Source organism: Schistocerca cancellata, chromosome 8 (genome assembly GCF_023864275.1).
Source record: "Schistocerca cancellata isolate TAMUIC-IGC-003103 chromosome 8, iqSchCanc2.1, whole genome shotgun sequence".
In the NCBI taxonomy this organism is placed as follows: Eukaryota; Metazoa; Arthropoda; class Insecta; order Orthoptera; family Acrididae; genus Schistocerca; species Schistocerca cancellata.
The window spans coordinates 289,071,326-289,088,301 of NC_064633.1; the positions used below are offsets into that span (position 1 = coordinate 289,071,326).

The 16,976-nt window shown below is 43.4% G+C and overlaps 1 protein-coding gene across 1 annotated transcript in view; it reads right to left on the reverse strand.

Moving 5' to 3' along the window:
• The window catches only part of LOC126095526 (head-specific guanylate cyclase-like), a gene marked incomplete at its 5' end in the record, with an annotated part of 536,532 nt that overhangs the window by 28,568 nt on the left and 490,988 nt on the right, over positions 1 to 16,976 (reverse strand). The window contains one exon of the mRNA XM_049910309.1: positions 11,919 to 12,057. Coding sequence (XP_049766266.1) covers positions 11,919 to 12,057 — 139 coding nt within the window. The remainder of the gene's footprint in view (positions 1 to 11,918; positions 12,058 to 16,976) is intronic.

Below are 16,976 nucleotides of genomic sequence, written 5' to 3' on the forward strand. Positions count from 1 at the left end.
AATGTTGTTGTTTAGCAGTTTGAGATGCTTTCAGTATACTTTAGGCTTCAGGTAAATTATTTCGACATTCGCTATGAACATTAATAAAGCACATGAGCGGGCGCTTCAAAGTGCAAGTTTGTATTTGCCAGAACCTGTTTTTATTTACTTATTTTCGAATGCATGTTTATAGTGGCTTCCTGACGAGTCCGCACATTCAGTGACGTATTTGTGCTAGAGACACATGCAGCCAAAAACCAACCAATGATCGAATTATAACTGCAGACATCATGTCCAAAAACGTTTTTTAAAAATAAAGACGCTTTAAAAATAAAATTCATCTGACGAAGAAAATACCTGGTTTTTATTTGTTTTACAGTTAACAATATTGTACATAATTATATTGCTTTTCTGAATTGAGATTAATATTTGTTACTACAACTGAAAATGTAGTACCTTTTACCAAAAAATACTTGGTTTCCCCATCTGTCCATTAGTATGTCACCTGTCGGTGACTAATCAGGATAGAACACGAGCTATTTCCATAGGTCATATAAATTAGCATCTCTAGCTGAAAACCGTGGCAAGTCCCATCACTTAACTTCCAGGTGGCTCTAGCTCCCCTTTTCACAAGGCAATTTCCCAATATGTGGCCTTAACACACTATCACTACATAATTTATACCAGAGGGGGATACAACGAAAGTTTTTACAATATGAAATAGTGCCAAAGATAAAGCCTAAAAATGTCATTTACTTCAAACAAATTCATTAAATATAGTGTTTTACAACAAGATTATATACGTTCCAGTCACATAATTTTGAACACCCCCTATGTTCGACGTCAATGTGCAATAATCTCTCACAGACGTAGGTGGCAAGCTAAGCAGTGGAGTATATTTAAAACATGTCTGGAGGGTGGAAATGGAGCTATTTATCTGACAATAAAACCGAGATGATCATTGGCTTTCAAGAAAGGGTGGAAACATTTCGGAAATGGCTAAGTTTTTAAAGGAAGATGTCGAAAAATCAACCAGCCAGTTGCCAATAAAGATTTACTATCCCTTGACCATGGTTTCCATAATTGTAAAAATATCTTCTTCAGAAATAGTGGCATTATCACATCACATGATGGCACAATAGTTAGATGAAGCCGAGCATCTCTTGTCATAAACAAAATTGATGAAACAAGAATTATTGCAAGCCATATATCGTACTTCAGAATGAATGCTCATAAGTAAGTTCCCACACGTAGAGGCTCTTGGCAACACAGATTTGTTATAGATGTCATAGGATACAAGTTTGTGTTGACAAGAGACTTTACCTGTGAGCATTTACTTATGAGTAATCACTGAAGTGCGATATACGTAATCTGGCGCTATATAAAGTCATGGCTTGCAATAGTTCTTGTTTTATCGATTTAGTTTATGACAAGAGCCGCTCGGCTATTGTGCCGTCATGTTTTCTAAGGGCACTACTCCTGAAGAAGATATTTTTCCAAATGTCGAAACCATGCTCAAGGGCTAACATACACTCCTGGAAATTGAAATAAGAACACCGTGAATTCATTGTCCCAGGAAGGGGAAACTTTATTGACACATTCCTGGGGTCAGATACATCACATGATCACACTGACAGAACCACAGGCACATAGACACAGGGAACAGAGCATGCACAATGTCGGCACTAGTACAGTGTATATCCACCTTTCGCAGCAATGCAGGCTGCTATTCTCCCATGGAGACGATCGTAGAGATGCTGGATGTAGTCCTGTGGAACGGCTTGCCATGCCATTTCCACCTGGCGCCTCAGTTGGACCAGCGTTCGTGCTGGACGTGCAGACCGCGTGAGACGACGCTTCATCCAGTCCCAAACATGCTCAATGGGGCACAGATCCGGAGATCTTGCTGGCCAGGGTAGTTGACTTACACCTTCTAGAGCACGTTGGGTGGCACGGGATACATGCGGACGTGCATTGTCCTGTTGGAACAGCAAGTTCCCTTGCCGGTCTAGGAATGGTAGAACGATGGGTTCGATGACGGTTTGGATGTACCGTGCACTATTCAGTGTCCCTTCGACGATCACCAGTGGTGTACGGCCAGTGTAGGAGATCGCTCCCCACACCATGATGCCGGGTGTTGGCCCTGTGTGCCTCGGTCGTATGCAGTCCTGATTGTGGCGCTCACCTGCACGGCGCCAAACACGCATACGACCATCATTGGCACCAAGGCAGAAGCGACTCTCATCGCTGAAGACGACACGTCTCCATTTGTCCCTCCATTCACGCCTGTCGCGACACCACTGGAGGCGGGCTGCACGGTGTTGGGGCGTGAGCGGAAGACGGCCTAACGGTGTGCGGGACCGTAGCCCAGCTTCATGGAGACGGTTGCGAATGGTCCTCGCCGATACCCCAGGAGCAACAGTGTCCCTAATTTGCTGGGAAGTGGCGGTGCGGTCCCCTACGGCACTGCGTAGGATCCTACGGTCTTGGCGTGCATCCGTGCGTCGCTGCGGTCTGATCCCAGGTCGACGGGCACGTGCACCTTCCGCCGACCACTGGCGACAACATCGATGTACTGTGGAGACCTCACGCCCCACGTGTTGAGCAATTCGGCGGTACGTCCACCCGGCCTCCCGCATGCGCACTATACGCCCTCGCTCAGAGTCCGTCAACTGCACATACGGTTCACGTCCACGCTGTCGCGGCATGCTACCAGTGTTAAAGACTGCGACGGAGCTCCGTATGCCACGGCAAACTGGCTGACACTGACGGCGGCGGTGCACAAATGCTGCGCAGCTAGCGCCATTCGACGGCCAACACCGCGGTTCCTGGTGTGTCCGCTGTGCCGTGCGTGTGATCATTGCTTGTACAGCCCTCTCGCAGTGTCCGGAGCAAGTATGGTGGGTCTGACACACCGGCGTCAATGTGTTCTTTTTTCCATTTCCAGGAGTGTATATTTATTTGCATATGGTTTGTTGATTTCTCATTCTGCTCAGATTTACACAGCTGCTGTTTCGTAGCCATGTTCAAGATTTCGAAAGTTTGTAAGCGTTGGGGTGGCACCATGTTAAAAATAGGACTTGCATGCATATGACGCGCCTAGCCAGCTGTGGTGCGCCACGGGCTGTAGACAACATTGGTAAATCACAGCTGCGGGGGTATGTAAGGGAAATGCATATCCAGCTGTTGAGCCACTGAACCAAGAGGCTACAACAATGTCTTCACAACGACCGCTCAGCGAACCCTGCTGCACATGTACCTCTTGCAGCAGGAACCTGGTTCATGCATCCAATGTGACTGCTGCTCATCGGCGAACACCGCTGGAATTTGCACCCCAGTGCCACAGCTGAACGTCCACTGAGTGGCGAGAGGTGGTCTCTTCCCATGAATCACGTTTTATGCTCCATTAGACTGATGGCCGCTGGCATGTACGGCCGTGCCACAATCGTTGGGAGGATCTAGGTGTGAGGAGGGAGCGTCACCGTCTGGGATTGGCATTCCCTGGTTGATCTCGCCATCTGGAAGGCATAGTGGATGAACACAAATATTCATTTATCCTTGGGGCTATGGCCACCCCTACATGCATTCTGTTCTTTCCCCAGAACGATGACATCTACCAGCAGGACACCGTAACGTATCACAAGCTCCCACTGTACGTCCTTGGTCAGAAGAGAGCTCGGCTGAGTTTACTGTAACCTCATGGCCTCCAGACTCGTTGGATTTAAATTCAATCGAGAATCCGTGGGACTATCTCGGTCGGGCTGTTTGTACCGTGGATCCTCAACCGCGAATCCTAGCGCAGCTGGCCACGGCAGTGGAGTCGCCATGGATCCGCGTCCCTATTGGTTAGTTCCAAAACCACCCTGATTCTCTTCCTGCAAGTTCCCGTGGCAAATGCTGGTTATTGAGGATTTGACAGGTGATCACAATAATGTGACTGGACCGCGCGTGTTGTGAACTACTCGTAACATGATCCGTAGATAATAACCTGCGTACCACTTTTCAACTGTGTTATTCACTGCATTATGTTTCTCAGAATCAGGAAATCACATCTTCAGATACTTGTAAAGGTGGTATTGAGTGTAGACCATACAAAAGTGAAAACTATCTCAGTAAAATACAAAAGATAGCATCCTTGCATTTGGCATGTCCCAGGATCTACATTACTATTCGTAACTACTGGGTACTTTGAACCCATGTCGACCACCAGTACTAAAAGAAAAAAAAACAAATGTTGAGTAGTGCTACCATAATGCCTTCCTCATCAATTCAGGTTTCTTGAGAGCGTTATAACTAACGGATTCTTTACTAATCTAAGTGTTCAACGCAGGAGCGTGAAGATCACTGTACTACTTAATATCGCGATAAATAACACAACTGAGGAGGTAATGTCTTGGACATATAACATTAAATGGAAGCCGGAAATCAACGGAACAGAGACAGTGCAGGCTTAATAACAAATTCAGGCATAAAATGAAACATCTAGTCGTCATACTATCGATAATCGTCTTTCCAGAGATGTTTCATACAGTGTAGAAGGTAAGATGTGTAATGTAAATGTCATTTGAGAAAGGGAAAACGGTTGATGATCATACCAAGACCTCAATATAATGGAATACTTTCATGAAACATTTGGGATGGATTATCTTCACCGAAAGCTTAAGTGGCACATGGAAACTGGTGCTTGTGATGAGAATTTATGACCGAGCTGATTTACATTGTTAATGTACGATATTTTTTTCCAGTTACATGGACGGGCCATTCTTACGCAATCAGTGTGCGAGTGTAGCTTCGTCACTGACTTGTACGATCCAAATATGAATCACTATGCTCTTAAAATTCCACAAGCAACCTGCGTCCGTTATTTTCATGCACCGGGCGGCGCCGGCCCACGGAGCTGGTTAATGTGACGGCCCACAGAGGAGCTGTCCGCGCGCCCACACAGGGGGGCTGGGACGAGGTGAGAAAGAAGTCCCTCGTGGCGGCGGCCAGCATAAGAAATGAGCGCCTCGGCGCGCCCTCATCAGCATGAAATTCGCAGCCCTCTGCCGCCACACAACGCAGACAAATGGGGCTGCGAGCAGCAGCGTGGTCTGCTTCTAACTCAGAGGTGCGCCGCGTGTACAACGTGGGGCCGGGGCTAATGTCATAAACATTTGACCAAGATGAAAATTTAAGCACGGGTACCATTTCTCAACTTGAAGATATCGCTGATAAACTGCTTGTCAATACTGAAACATAATTCCATTTTCCACCTTGGCAGTGTAACGGCAGTATTCAGAGGTATGACAGAAACGATGATTCGAAGCATAAAATAGTAAACGTGAGGTCAAAATGCTTTATCTTAAGAGCTATGAGCACTTCTTCATCTTCAGCACTATGAAACAAATCTCTCCACAGGCCCTTTGCTTTCCATATTTTTGGTGTGGTACCGTCCAGGAGGACGAAAACCAGCTCTAGTAAAATTGGCTACGAAGTCTGTAGCGACGTATTTCTTGAATAAAAATCTCGTAGTGTACATGCGGCGTCAATTCAGGATGAAACTCCAAGCTTTCGACCACTACCCCTACGGTCGTCGTCAGGGCTAAAACCGACTGTCGTAAACTAGCGAGGCTCCCACTTTTATACGCGGAGGACGGCTTGTGATTGGCGGGAGTACGTCTTAGCAACGGCGATATGGCGCGTAGTGAAGTGGTGCCCTCTACTTCCATAGATGTAGTTTCTATCCAGCGTTGCTTGAAGCGCCATCTCTTGAATCAGGAGGTAAAGTGGGGGAAGTTATCCTCTGCGATTTTTCTTTATCCAGCTCAACCTTCCAGGTGTTGCTACGTGCATAGCCGTTGTCTCTGTTAAAGTTATTATCGCTAAGTCTAATTTCGACAGCTTCCTCTAGTAAAATTGCATACTTCAAGAGCTATCAGCACTTCTTCAGTAGAAGAGATGTTTCCCATTAGCGAAGAAGAACAAGTTTTTAAGGTATGCATATTAGAGCCCATGTTTACTTCATATTTTCTGCTAGCTTGATCCTTAGTACCAGCTCCCAATATATGGAAGCAAGGAGCATGTGGTGGAAGAAATCTGTTTCACAGTATCAAAGACGAAGAAATGCTAATGGCTCATAACCGTAGAATAGTAAAGGGGGGGGGGGAGGATGTTACAATGCTACTAAACCATCGTAAATCTTACTACTGAAATTTCATTTAGAGGAAATCATAATTTATAGGCTATGTATTAGGTAATAGCAAATATTAGAGCGCCAGTGCTAAGTTAGGTACCAAAGTAAGTACAAAATGTCCTGTTTTATACCATACTCCTGTGGTCAACGTTACGGGTATTTAGCAATCTAGGGTAAAGATATGTATTTTGGAGCCCATTTCGGTAGACTTGTGTTCGAGTGATCATACTCGCCATTTCCTTAAGCACTTACCAACCTCTGAGACACAATGTATAACTGGTGTCGTAGTAAATTCGAACGAAAGAAACATTCCATGTCCGTCAACAAAAGACATAACTAGACACTATGTACCTGACATTTGACGATATGTTCGGGCCGTGGTGACATTTTTCCTATATCTTTGGATTGCTGTTTACTTTGGACTGGACAGTGTCAAATCAACTTCTTGAGAGTAGTGTCTGTCTCAGATATTGCGAGCTTTGATGTTTACATACATATGCTCATTCGAGTCAACTGTGGCAGCAGCTGTACAGCGTGTTTCAAAGTTTTGCAGCAAACATCTAGCTGTAATAAAAATCGTGACATTGGGAACAACTTCTGTTCGGAACAATATATTCGCTGGCGCTTCCCAGGGACATTAAACTTTCTTCAGTACCCATACATGTACTCAGCAAGCGAAAGTACCTTACCGTGGTGGAAGGGACCCTGTGCCACAACTAGTTATATCGTTTCCTGTTCCACTCGGAAGCAGGAAACGTCTTAAGTAGAATAACTCAATATGTTGTGACATCGGCAAATGTTCATCAGAGACAAGCTACCGCCAGGAAGGCCCCAGAGAAGTGTTACGGGACTGCAGTTGTTTTTTATATACGTACTCCTCAATGATTTGGTAGACACAGTGAGCAGCAATCTACTACTCTTTGCCGAAGATGCTGTGGTGTACGGGAAAAAGTCGTCTTTAAGTGACTCTAGCAGCATACAGGCTGACTTCGACAATATTTGCAAATGGCTTGATGAATGGCAGCTAGCTCCATATGTAGAAAGGAAACGCAATTTAACGCAGGTTGGTAGGGAAACAAACCTAAAATTTTCGAATACAGGGGCTGTAGGATGGTGCCTGACACAGTCACGCCGATTAAATATCTAGAAGTAACGATGCAGAGCGATATGAAATGGAACGATCGTGTAAAGACTGTGGCAGGAAAAGCGAATGGTCGACTTCTATTTATTGGGAGAATTTTAGGTTCAAAAATGGTTCAAATGGCTCTGAGCACTAAGCGACTTAACTTCCGAGGTCATCAGTCGCCTGTAACTTAGAACTAATGAAATCTAACTAACCTAAGGACATCACACATATCCATGCCCGAGATAGGATTCGAACCTGCGACCGTAGCGGTCGCTCGGTTCCAGACTGTAGCGCCTAGAACCGCACGGCCACTCCGGCCGGCAGAATTTTAGGGATGTGTGGCTCATCTCTGCAGGAGATCGCATACAGGATACTAGAGTGACCCATCCTTGAGAACTGCTCGAGTGTTTGGCATCGGCGCCAGACTAAATTAAAGGAAGACATCAAAGCAATTCGGAGGTGGGCTGCTAGATTTTGTACTTGTAGGTTCAAACAACACACAAGAATTAGGGAGATGCTTCGTGAGCTCAAATGGGAATCCACGGAGGGGAGGCGACAATCTTTTCGAGGAACACAATTGAGAAAATTTCGAAATCTGGCATTTGAAACTGACTGGAGGACGATTCTTCTGCCGCTAACGTACAATGAGTGTAAGAGAAGTTAGTGCTCGTATAGAGGCATATAGAGAGTCGTGTTGTCCTGGCCTGGGAAGATGAGATTTCACCGAACCATCATGGTCTACTACCAGCGTGTGCTGCGTGCTACCTACACAAGTAAACCCATAGGGTGATTTTCAACAAGAATACGTATTTCTCAGAAAAAACTGGTTTTTGGAACGAATCAGGGACTTTCATTTTTTTCTGGATCTACATTCTTATATTACCGAGTGAGCGATGTACTGAACACAAGGCTGTCCACATCGCGTCCATTGACGCCATTGGCGGAACATGAAATGAGGTTGGTGGAGATCGATTGGCCCTTTTAAGGCCAGAACGTGGAACTTGACCCCGTTTTATACAGAGCAGATGACTCGATTTTAGGCTACACACAAAGCATATGCACCCAGCAAAGTGCTATAACTATTGCACCTCAAGAGCGTAACTGATACAAAGCAAGCCCGGCATTGCTGGGAAGAGACAGTGAACATTTTCTAGCCAATAAAATGTTACCCATGATATGATTTATCGCCCCTACACTGTTGATGCAAATGGTTTGAATCATCCTGTATATTTAAATAACATACACTACGGGATCAAAAGTACCTGGACACCTGACTGAAAATGATTTATAAGTTCGTGGCGTCCTCCATCGATAATGCTGGAATTAAATGTGGTTTCGTCCCACCCTTAAACTTGATGACAGCTTCCAATCTCGCAGGCATTCAGTCAGGTTCTGGAAGTTTCCTTGGGGAATGGCAACCCATTCTTCAAAGAGCGCTGCACTGAAGGGAAGTATCGATGTCGGTCGGTAAGGCCTAGCAAGAAGTCTGTGTTCAAAAACATCACCAAGGTGTTAAACAGAATTCACGTCAGAACACTGTGCAGGCCAGTCCATTACAGGGATGTTATTGTCGTGAAACCACTCCGCCACAGGCTGTGCTTTATGAACGGGTGCTCGATCGTGTTGAATGATGAATCGCCATCCCCGAATTGCTCTTCAACAGAATACAAGGCACTCCACATCGCGTCCATTGACGCCGTTGGTGGAACGTCAAATGGGGTTGGTCGGGGTCGATTGGCCCGACTGGGGCCAGAACGCGGAACTCAACCTCGTTTCATATAGAGCAGATGACTGGATTATAGGCTCCACACAAAGCACATGCACCAAGCGGAGTGGCTATACGTACTGCGCCTTAGGGGTGTAAGTGATACAAAACAAGCCTGGCTTTGCTGGGAAGAGAAGTGAATATTTTCTATCCAACAAAATATGTTACCCCTACACGGTCGATACAAAATCCTTGACCATTTGGGATCAAAAGTATTCGGACTCGTGGCTGAAAATGATTTACAAGTTCATGGCGCCCTCCATCGGTAATGCTGGAATTCAATGTGGTTTGGTCCCATACTTAGGCTTGATGACACCTTCCACTCTCTCAGGCATACGTTCAATTAGTTGCTGTAAGGTTTCTTGGGGAATGGCAGCCCATTCTTCATGGAGCGCTGCACTGAGGAGAGGTATCGATGTCGGTCGGTGAGGCCTGACACGAAATATAGAATTTGGAATTATTGAACGAATCTTATTGGTGTAACAGATTCACATTTTGAGCCAAGCATAAGAATATCCATCGAAGACAGTGGCTCTGCCCCTGGCTGGAGAGGTCAGACATATACAAAGAGAGTAGTTCTGCTGAGGTTCGAAAGGGACTGTTAAGTTCTAATTGCTAGTATCATTTTTGTTTATCTGGATTGTTAGAATATATTTCTTATGAGTGGCTAAAATGTAGGGTGTTGTTAAGTTATTGGAGATGCGCTGCGTCACACTGCTAATATTCCTGGAGAAGGCAGTAGCAGGAGACATAAATAAACAAACGCCGTCTGGATCACAACTTATTATCAACGACAGTCGGTTTCCATTTGCGGTGCACATCATCTTCAGATCTATGTTGGAACAAAAAGACAACAACAGTACAATAATTCTAGAAAGTGCAGTTTGTCAATGTTGTTGAAACTAGCATAAAAAACAAAGATGTGAAGTGGACAAAAAATTTTCGTGTGGTCACGTGACATGTGCGTAAGCCATGGCTGAGTATATTAAAACAATGTAAAACCATCTCTCCATACATAATTCAATAAAAGGAAATTAATAATATTTCAGACTTCGAGCATGAACGATGCGCTACACAATAGTTTTTTGTTTTTTTTTTTTTAGTTAAGAAATCAGTGCAAAATTACCGGACGTATCTGAAACTTTATTGAATTTGCTTTCATTTTAATGAATAAATGTATCATTACTGAAGACTCTTATTGCAAGTTCAAAAAAGGTAAAAAGGGCGCTAGTAAGAAATAACCATAACTACGTAAGTAAAGTCAATTTTCGCATGAATGTTGCGTTATTTAATAGAAGGTAAAATACCGTGTTGTAAACTAAGTGAATGCAGCTGGGCACAGTATATTTCAGTTCTTACTTACGTACTTAAAGAACCAAAAAGCCAGTGTAAAATTACTAAATACATCTGAGACTTTAAGACATTGCCTTCGTTTTAATGAACAAGAGAAATACGTGGAAGACTCTTACTCTTAGGTAAAATGTGTGTGTGTGTGTGTGTGTGTGTGTGTGTGTGTGTGTGTGCGTGCGTGCGTGGGGGGAGGGGGAGGGCAGAAAAGGACTGTAATTGCGAAATACCGATAACAGCGGTGATGTAGTATATTTCAGGATGAAAGATGCGTTCCACAAGACGCTAAGAACACATGTTACAAACGTACCGAAAGTACGTTGTGTCCTGCTTCTGTTTTAATGTTAATAATCAACGTATCATGCTTTAACTTACAAAATTAACGCGCATAAGTCACGGAAGTGGGGTCAAATAGGAAGGCTTGCACCCGGCGAACGGCCTACCCGATGGGAGACCCTAGTCATGCGACATTTACATTTAACGCAGGTATGGTCATTTCGTAAGTAGGCTCTTTTTCTTTCCCCCTTTCCCTGTTTACCTTACAATAAGAGTTTGTTTTGTTTTGTTTTGGGAATAAGAGTTCGTTGTTTTGTAGGTAGACTCAAGGCTTTCCCCGTCCCCCTTCCTACCTTACAGTAATTCTTCAATGCATTTCCATTCTTCTTCAATAAAGGTAAGGCAGTTTCTTAAACCTCAGATATTTTCGGTAAGTTTGTGCAATTGTTTAAAATATGTAAGCAAGAACGAAAATACATAACGCGCAGTTGTTGTCATTATATTATTTATGTTTTATCTACTAGTGAGTAACGTGTCATTGCTGCTGAAATGTGCTACATTAATATGTCCTTTAAGTATCAATTTTTATTATTATTTTTTATTTCACTATATATATATATATATATATATATATATATATATATATATATATATATATATATATATATATATATATATATATCACCGATGAGTTACGCTCAAGTCACGTGACTATAAGAAAATTTTGTTATGCACCATATCTTTATTTTTTCTAATAACTTCACACAACTTTGCCAAACTGTACTTCGGTACTACCTGGTATATGTGAGTTCATGATAATTTTTTCGTTATTTCTGCTAACAGTCACACAGGAGTTCGCAACAGCAAACTTCTGTAAAATCATTGTTGTTGTTTTCTGTTTGTTCCACCGAAGACCTGAAGATAAACTCCAGCGCAGATTTAAACCCGTTGTCAGTAAATAAAAAGTTTTTAACCAGACTGTGATAGCTAAACGGTCACGGTTCCTAAGACATGGCGGCAATTATGGTGAGTTAGATTTGTTAGTATACCTGAACTTCAGCAGAAACAGCGAGGGTAATGATACCGAGTGACCATCCGACTTCCCCCTACTACTGTAATGCGGTTACTACGTTCCATAGACTAACACACCATGTGAGGCCGCTGTACCCAAGAGATCAGAGGGAATATTGTCTCCGCCGTCGGTGATGTGTGCGCAAGGCTGGTACAGAGAGGTAATGCAGAACTCTCACCCAGCCAGAGGCGGCGCGCGATGTGCGGAGGGAAGATGAGGTGCAACAAGCTGACGTTCTTCTCTCGCTCCTTGTCCACAGCCAGGTTCGCCTCCTCGATGCTGCTCTTCAGCTTGTCCATTCGCCGGCGCAGTCCGTCCTGCAACACACACACCACCAATTATGCTCTCTAGCATCGTGTCCAACGACCGACCAAAGCAAAATTATACGCTTACGGAGAGAAAATAATTACAGTCGTCGCCATAATAAATAGTACACCTTATGCTTAAAGTATCATTTCTGGCCTCCTCCTGTTCTCTGTTGTGAATACCACAGTCAGTTTATCTAGCAACGGGTTCTTATGAGTCCATCCAGGCGATAATGCGACAGTCCTTCTTAAGGGTAGATAGAATGCACTTTGTCGCATACTTAAATTTGGTTACTTGGTTTCCCTACTTTCAGGAACCATTGTAGCAATGGACTGAACTAAAATCGTTTCAGCTTGTTTCTTGATAAATTCCATTTACGGACTATTTGGTTAAAATTTAGTAAAATTTTTCTATTTTTCCAAAGTAATTCTAATTACACTGATTTTTATTTCAGTTAATATACTCACTATATTAGTATTGCTACTCCCTGAGCACTTCAATAGTCTGTTCCAAGTGGCAGTCGAACTTTAGGGGATAATACTACTCCAAATGTAAATTTTCAGAAACAGTATTAGAATTGACTAAAACTTACGTAATATATGCATTTTTTAGATCAGTGAGAGACTGCCTGCACCATACATCATACTACTCTCTTGATTATTTACATGGACATCATTCTTTTCTCCCGTCTAGACTTCTTAGGGCCCATTTCTGCTGCATACTGTGCTTTAATTACTGATGTACGACTAGTAACAATTTTATCCCTGCCATACTGATCAAAGCGAGGCAGTCGACCTTCACTGAGATTGATTTAATAGCATAACAGAATTAATCTTGAAGCGCCTATAAACGTTTCTGAGTAAAGTTGCAGAGCTTTATGTCGCACAATTGTCTCTTACACCGCACATCGCAGATGGTGCAAATAGCGGTTGACGTGAACTACGGTACCTCCGACAGCCAGATGTAAGGAGCGTTTCAAATGGAACATTTCGCATGCAGTAAACAATAAAATTGAAAACTGTGGTTCAAATGTCTCTAAGCACTATCTGCGGTCATCAGTCCCCTAGACATAGAACTACTTAAACCTCACTAACCTAAGGACATCATACACATCCAAGCCCGAGGAAGGATTCGAACCTGCGACCGTAGCAGCAGCGCGGTTCCGGACTGAAGCGCCTAGAACCGCTCGCCCACAGTGGCCGTCTCGAAAACTATGGGCCACGTGCAATGAGCGATAGTGCAGTAAATAACAGTTAGTGATGTTTTGCTTACGACATGTCATGTTCCTGTGTGAGACACTAAGTAATTGGTCCCTCCAGTATTCGGAAGACAACAATCTGAAATAAGTGGAAAAGTAGTTAACTCATTTTATTTAGTTACTAGCTGAGTATCCGGCGTTCCACGGGTACGTACTTATTCCAGTCTTCATCTCCTGCTTCCCTCTGTCTCTGTCCATTTCCACCACAACCTTCGTCTGTCCTCCTTCTCCTCCTCCCATTCTCTATCTCCTCCTCCCCCTCATCCAGTAAATCTCATCCTCCTCCTGCTCTCTCTGCCCAACTCCTCGTTCCCGCATGTCCACTGGATTATGTGCTGTACAATGATATAATTTTCCAGGTACACCCAGTTCTGTAAGTGAATTGTGTCTGCAAAATGTGTCATGAGTACAGTTGATACTAAACTCGTAATAAATAAAACATCATGTTTAATTTGGCAGTTTTACTGCTTCAGGAGCAAAAATGAAGTAAGCGACATACCTTTTATTTTCATCTTTTAGTGAGGGTCGTCAGCGAGAAAAAGTTTCGCAATGATTTGAAATTATGTGTAAAATGTTTGGGGGTAAAAAATCCTTGCTGTGTACAACGTAAGAATACCCATGCTTTGTTGGTGCAGTATTTGAGAGAACTTAGTGATTCGCAACAAACTTTACACATTATTTCGAAACGTTACGACGCTTTTTACGACTGACAACCACCACAAAATTATGAAAGGAAAATTGTTTATCGATTCGAAATTTTTGGTGTTTATGCAATAAATCTGCCACATCATGCTTGATGATGAAATCTATTACCTCCTTGCCACTAACTATATAAGTAACATATTTCCCACATTGTATCCACATATCGATGGTAGACAATGAAAACCTCGTACCTGTATTTTGTCAAATTTTACAGACAAAGAAAAAAGGATTTTTTAAAAAATATATAAAATGAGGTTGATTATGATGCTGCATGTATAATTATATAGTGGGAGTCTGGTTATTGACAGATTACTAAAATCAATGCACTTTCAAATCACTCTTCGACAATGGATTTACTGGTTAATGGGCGCGGCTCTCCCTATAGGAGTTTCGAGTCCTCCTGTGTGCATGGGTGTTTGTGTTCTCCTTAGCTTAAGTTACTTTAAGTTAGATTAAGTAGTGTATAAGCCTAGGGACCGATGACGCCAGCAGTTTGGTCCCATAGGAACTTCCCACAAATTTCCAAAATTTTACTAGTTACTGGAATCAAGAAGTATTCACAGACACATGGTGATACGAAGTTTTCGTTGCCTACCATCGATATAAAGCTGAATGTATCTCCAAAACTATATAATTGTACGAGAGATAGTGCAGGAGATGTGATGTCAAATACCGAGATGCACGAAAAACTTCCGCATCATGCAAGATGTTCTACCACAAACTCTATTCGCAAATAATTTCTCAGGAAATAGTCACATACATCGCCAAATGTGCTTACTTAAATATCCGTAATCCGGAAGATTGGACACCGATTCAGAAGGTGCGCAAAAAACTGAAAGCATCATGTGTGACTTTTAATTTTTTGCTTCTTTACTACTAATTATTCTCACAACACATTGCTCAAGAGGCATTCAGATATGCCGCTAAATTTTACACAGTTAATTCACTGTACGACACATAGATAAGACACACAAGAGATAAGAAGTCATAAAATCTGAGATGCGTGAACAACTGCTGCACAATCGATGATGTGTTAATTTATCACTTCTTTACAAAGATCTCTATTCACAACACATTATGCAGACAGTAGGTACATATACCACTAAAAATACCGGAAACTTCTGACGTTGCATGACATACAGTTCTGGAAATATGATGTCCTAAACATTGAGATGTGTGAAAATGAAACTACAGGGCTAAATTCACTTGAGATACAGGAGAAATATGAGTAAAAATACGTGTGAAATATGTTAAATATGTGTGAAACGAAGTTTACTTTTGCATATTTGTGTAAAGCCACAGGTATAAAGCTCATCCTAAACACCTGGTAAAATTTCAATAAAATTTGGTACACATGTTAGTTACAGTCTAGAAAAAAATACTGTGGGGTTACGAACCACCAGCCTCCTATTGGTGTGTGGGTGTGTGGGTGTGTGTGAGTCGGGGGTGAAAATATGAAGAAATAAGTGGGGAGGGGGAGAAATGATGGGCAGATAGAGAATGAGAAAGAGGAGATGGACAAAGGTATGTGGGAGGAGGAGTTGCACAGAGATAGAGAAAGGAGGGTAAAATGGACAGAAAGAGGGGAGAGGAGGAGATGGTAGAGAAAGGAAACAGGAGACCATGGACACAGATAGGTTAGGTGGAAGAGATGGGCAGGGAGAGACAGAAGGTGGTGATAGAAAGAGAGAGGATGAGGAGATGATTGAAAGATGGAGTGGGAGGAGGAAATGGGCCAAAGAGCAAGGGAAGGGGAGGGCTTGAACAGACAGATGGGAGAGGAGTTGGTCAGAGAAAGGCAACAGCTGGTAATGGACACAGAGAGGAGGGAGGTGGAGATGAACAACATGAGGGGGAGAAAGAGATGGATAGGAAGAGGGGAAGAAGGAGTTGGGCAGAGAGAGGGGTGGAGCGAATGTATGAAAAGAGAGGCGAAGAGGATTGGATAAAGAGAGGTGGAGCAGGAAATGGAATTAGTGAGGATACAAGGAGATGTACAGAGGGGAAAGGATGAACAGAAGGGTGGAGAGAAAATATGGACAGGCGGAAGGGGTACAAGCAGATGGACAGAGGGATGGAGAGAGGGGGAGGGGGTAGGAGAAGATGGACAAAGACAGGGGAAGAAGAAGACTGACAGATAGTTGCGCCTGGAGGAGGTGAATAGAGAGAGATGGTGGGGAAGAGGCATAAAGGGCTGGAGGGGGGGGGGGAAGATAGATGAGAAGTTAATTGCGTAGGCTTCCGCGGCCAGGGTCAGTCGACATAGAAAATTAATAGGTATTGAACCGCGTCATAATGTAAAAAACTACTGCTGCTGAAGAAAAACGAACGTTTCGGCCAAGGTTGCAGCGGCCTTCTTCAGGGTCGAATGGTGCTTTCTAGCTATGCAGTTTGTTGTTACTGTTCACTGCGCAAGCCATTTCGTCATTATTTTAAAAAGGTAGTTAGTTTCATTGGTCAAGAGAGGGAACTTTATTTTAATAGGTTAGTGCGGTGGAGGGAGAACGTAACCTCTGTTGTCTATTGGGTCTTGTGTTACGTGCCATGATTGGTGGTCATCGTCGAATGAGTAATTGGTTGTTGTTTTGTCGGCCTCCCGGCGGCAGTTATTCGCCGGTAGTGCTCGTGCCTCGTGTTGACAGTGCGGTCTGTTAGGCTCTGGTTGCTGGAAGCCAAGATGGGACAAGCCTGAGTCCATCCTCCCTGTTCATGTTATTAGAGTGATTAAGTATTTCGATGGCCTATTTGATTTTGCATTTAGTCGTAATTGGTTGCTTGGCCAACACACAGGGCTCGCAGAATTTTATTTCTTTTCCGCAGTCTTGCTGATGTTCTGCCACTGTGGATTTGTTGTGTTGCCCTAGACGAACATAGCACTCGTGTTCTAGAATGCGCGTTGCTATTAGCCTACCAGTCTTGCCGATGTATGCCTCTCCACATTTGCATTTCACCTTGTAAATGCCTGCAGTT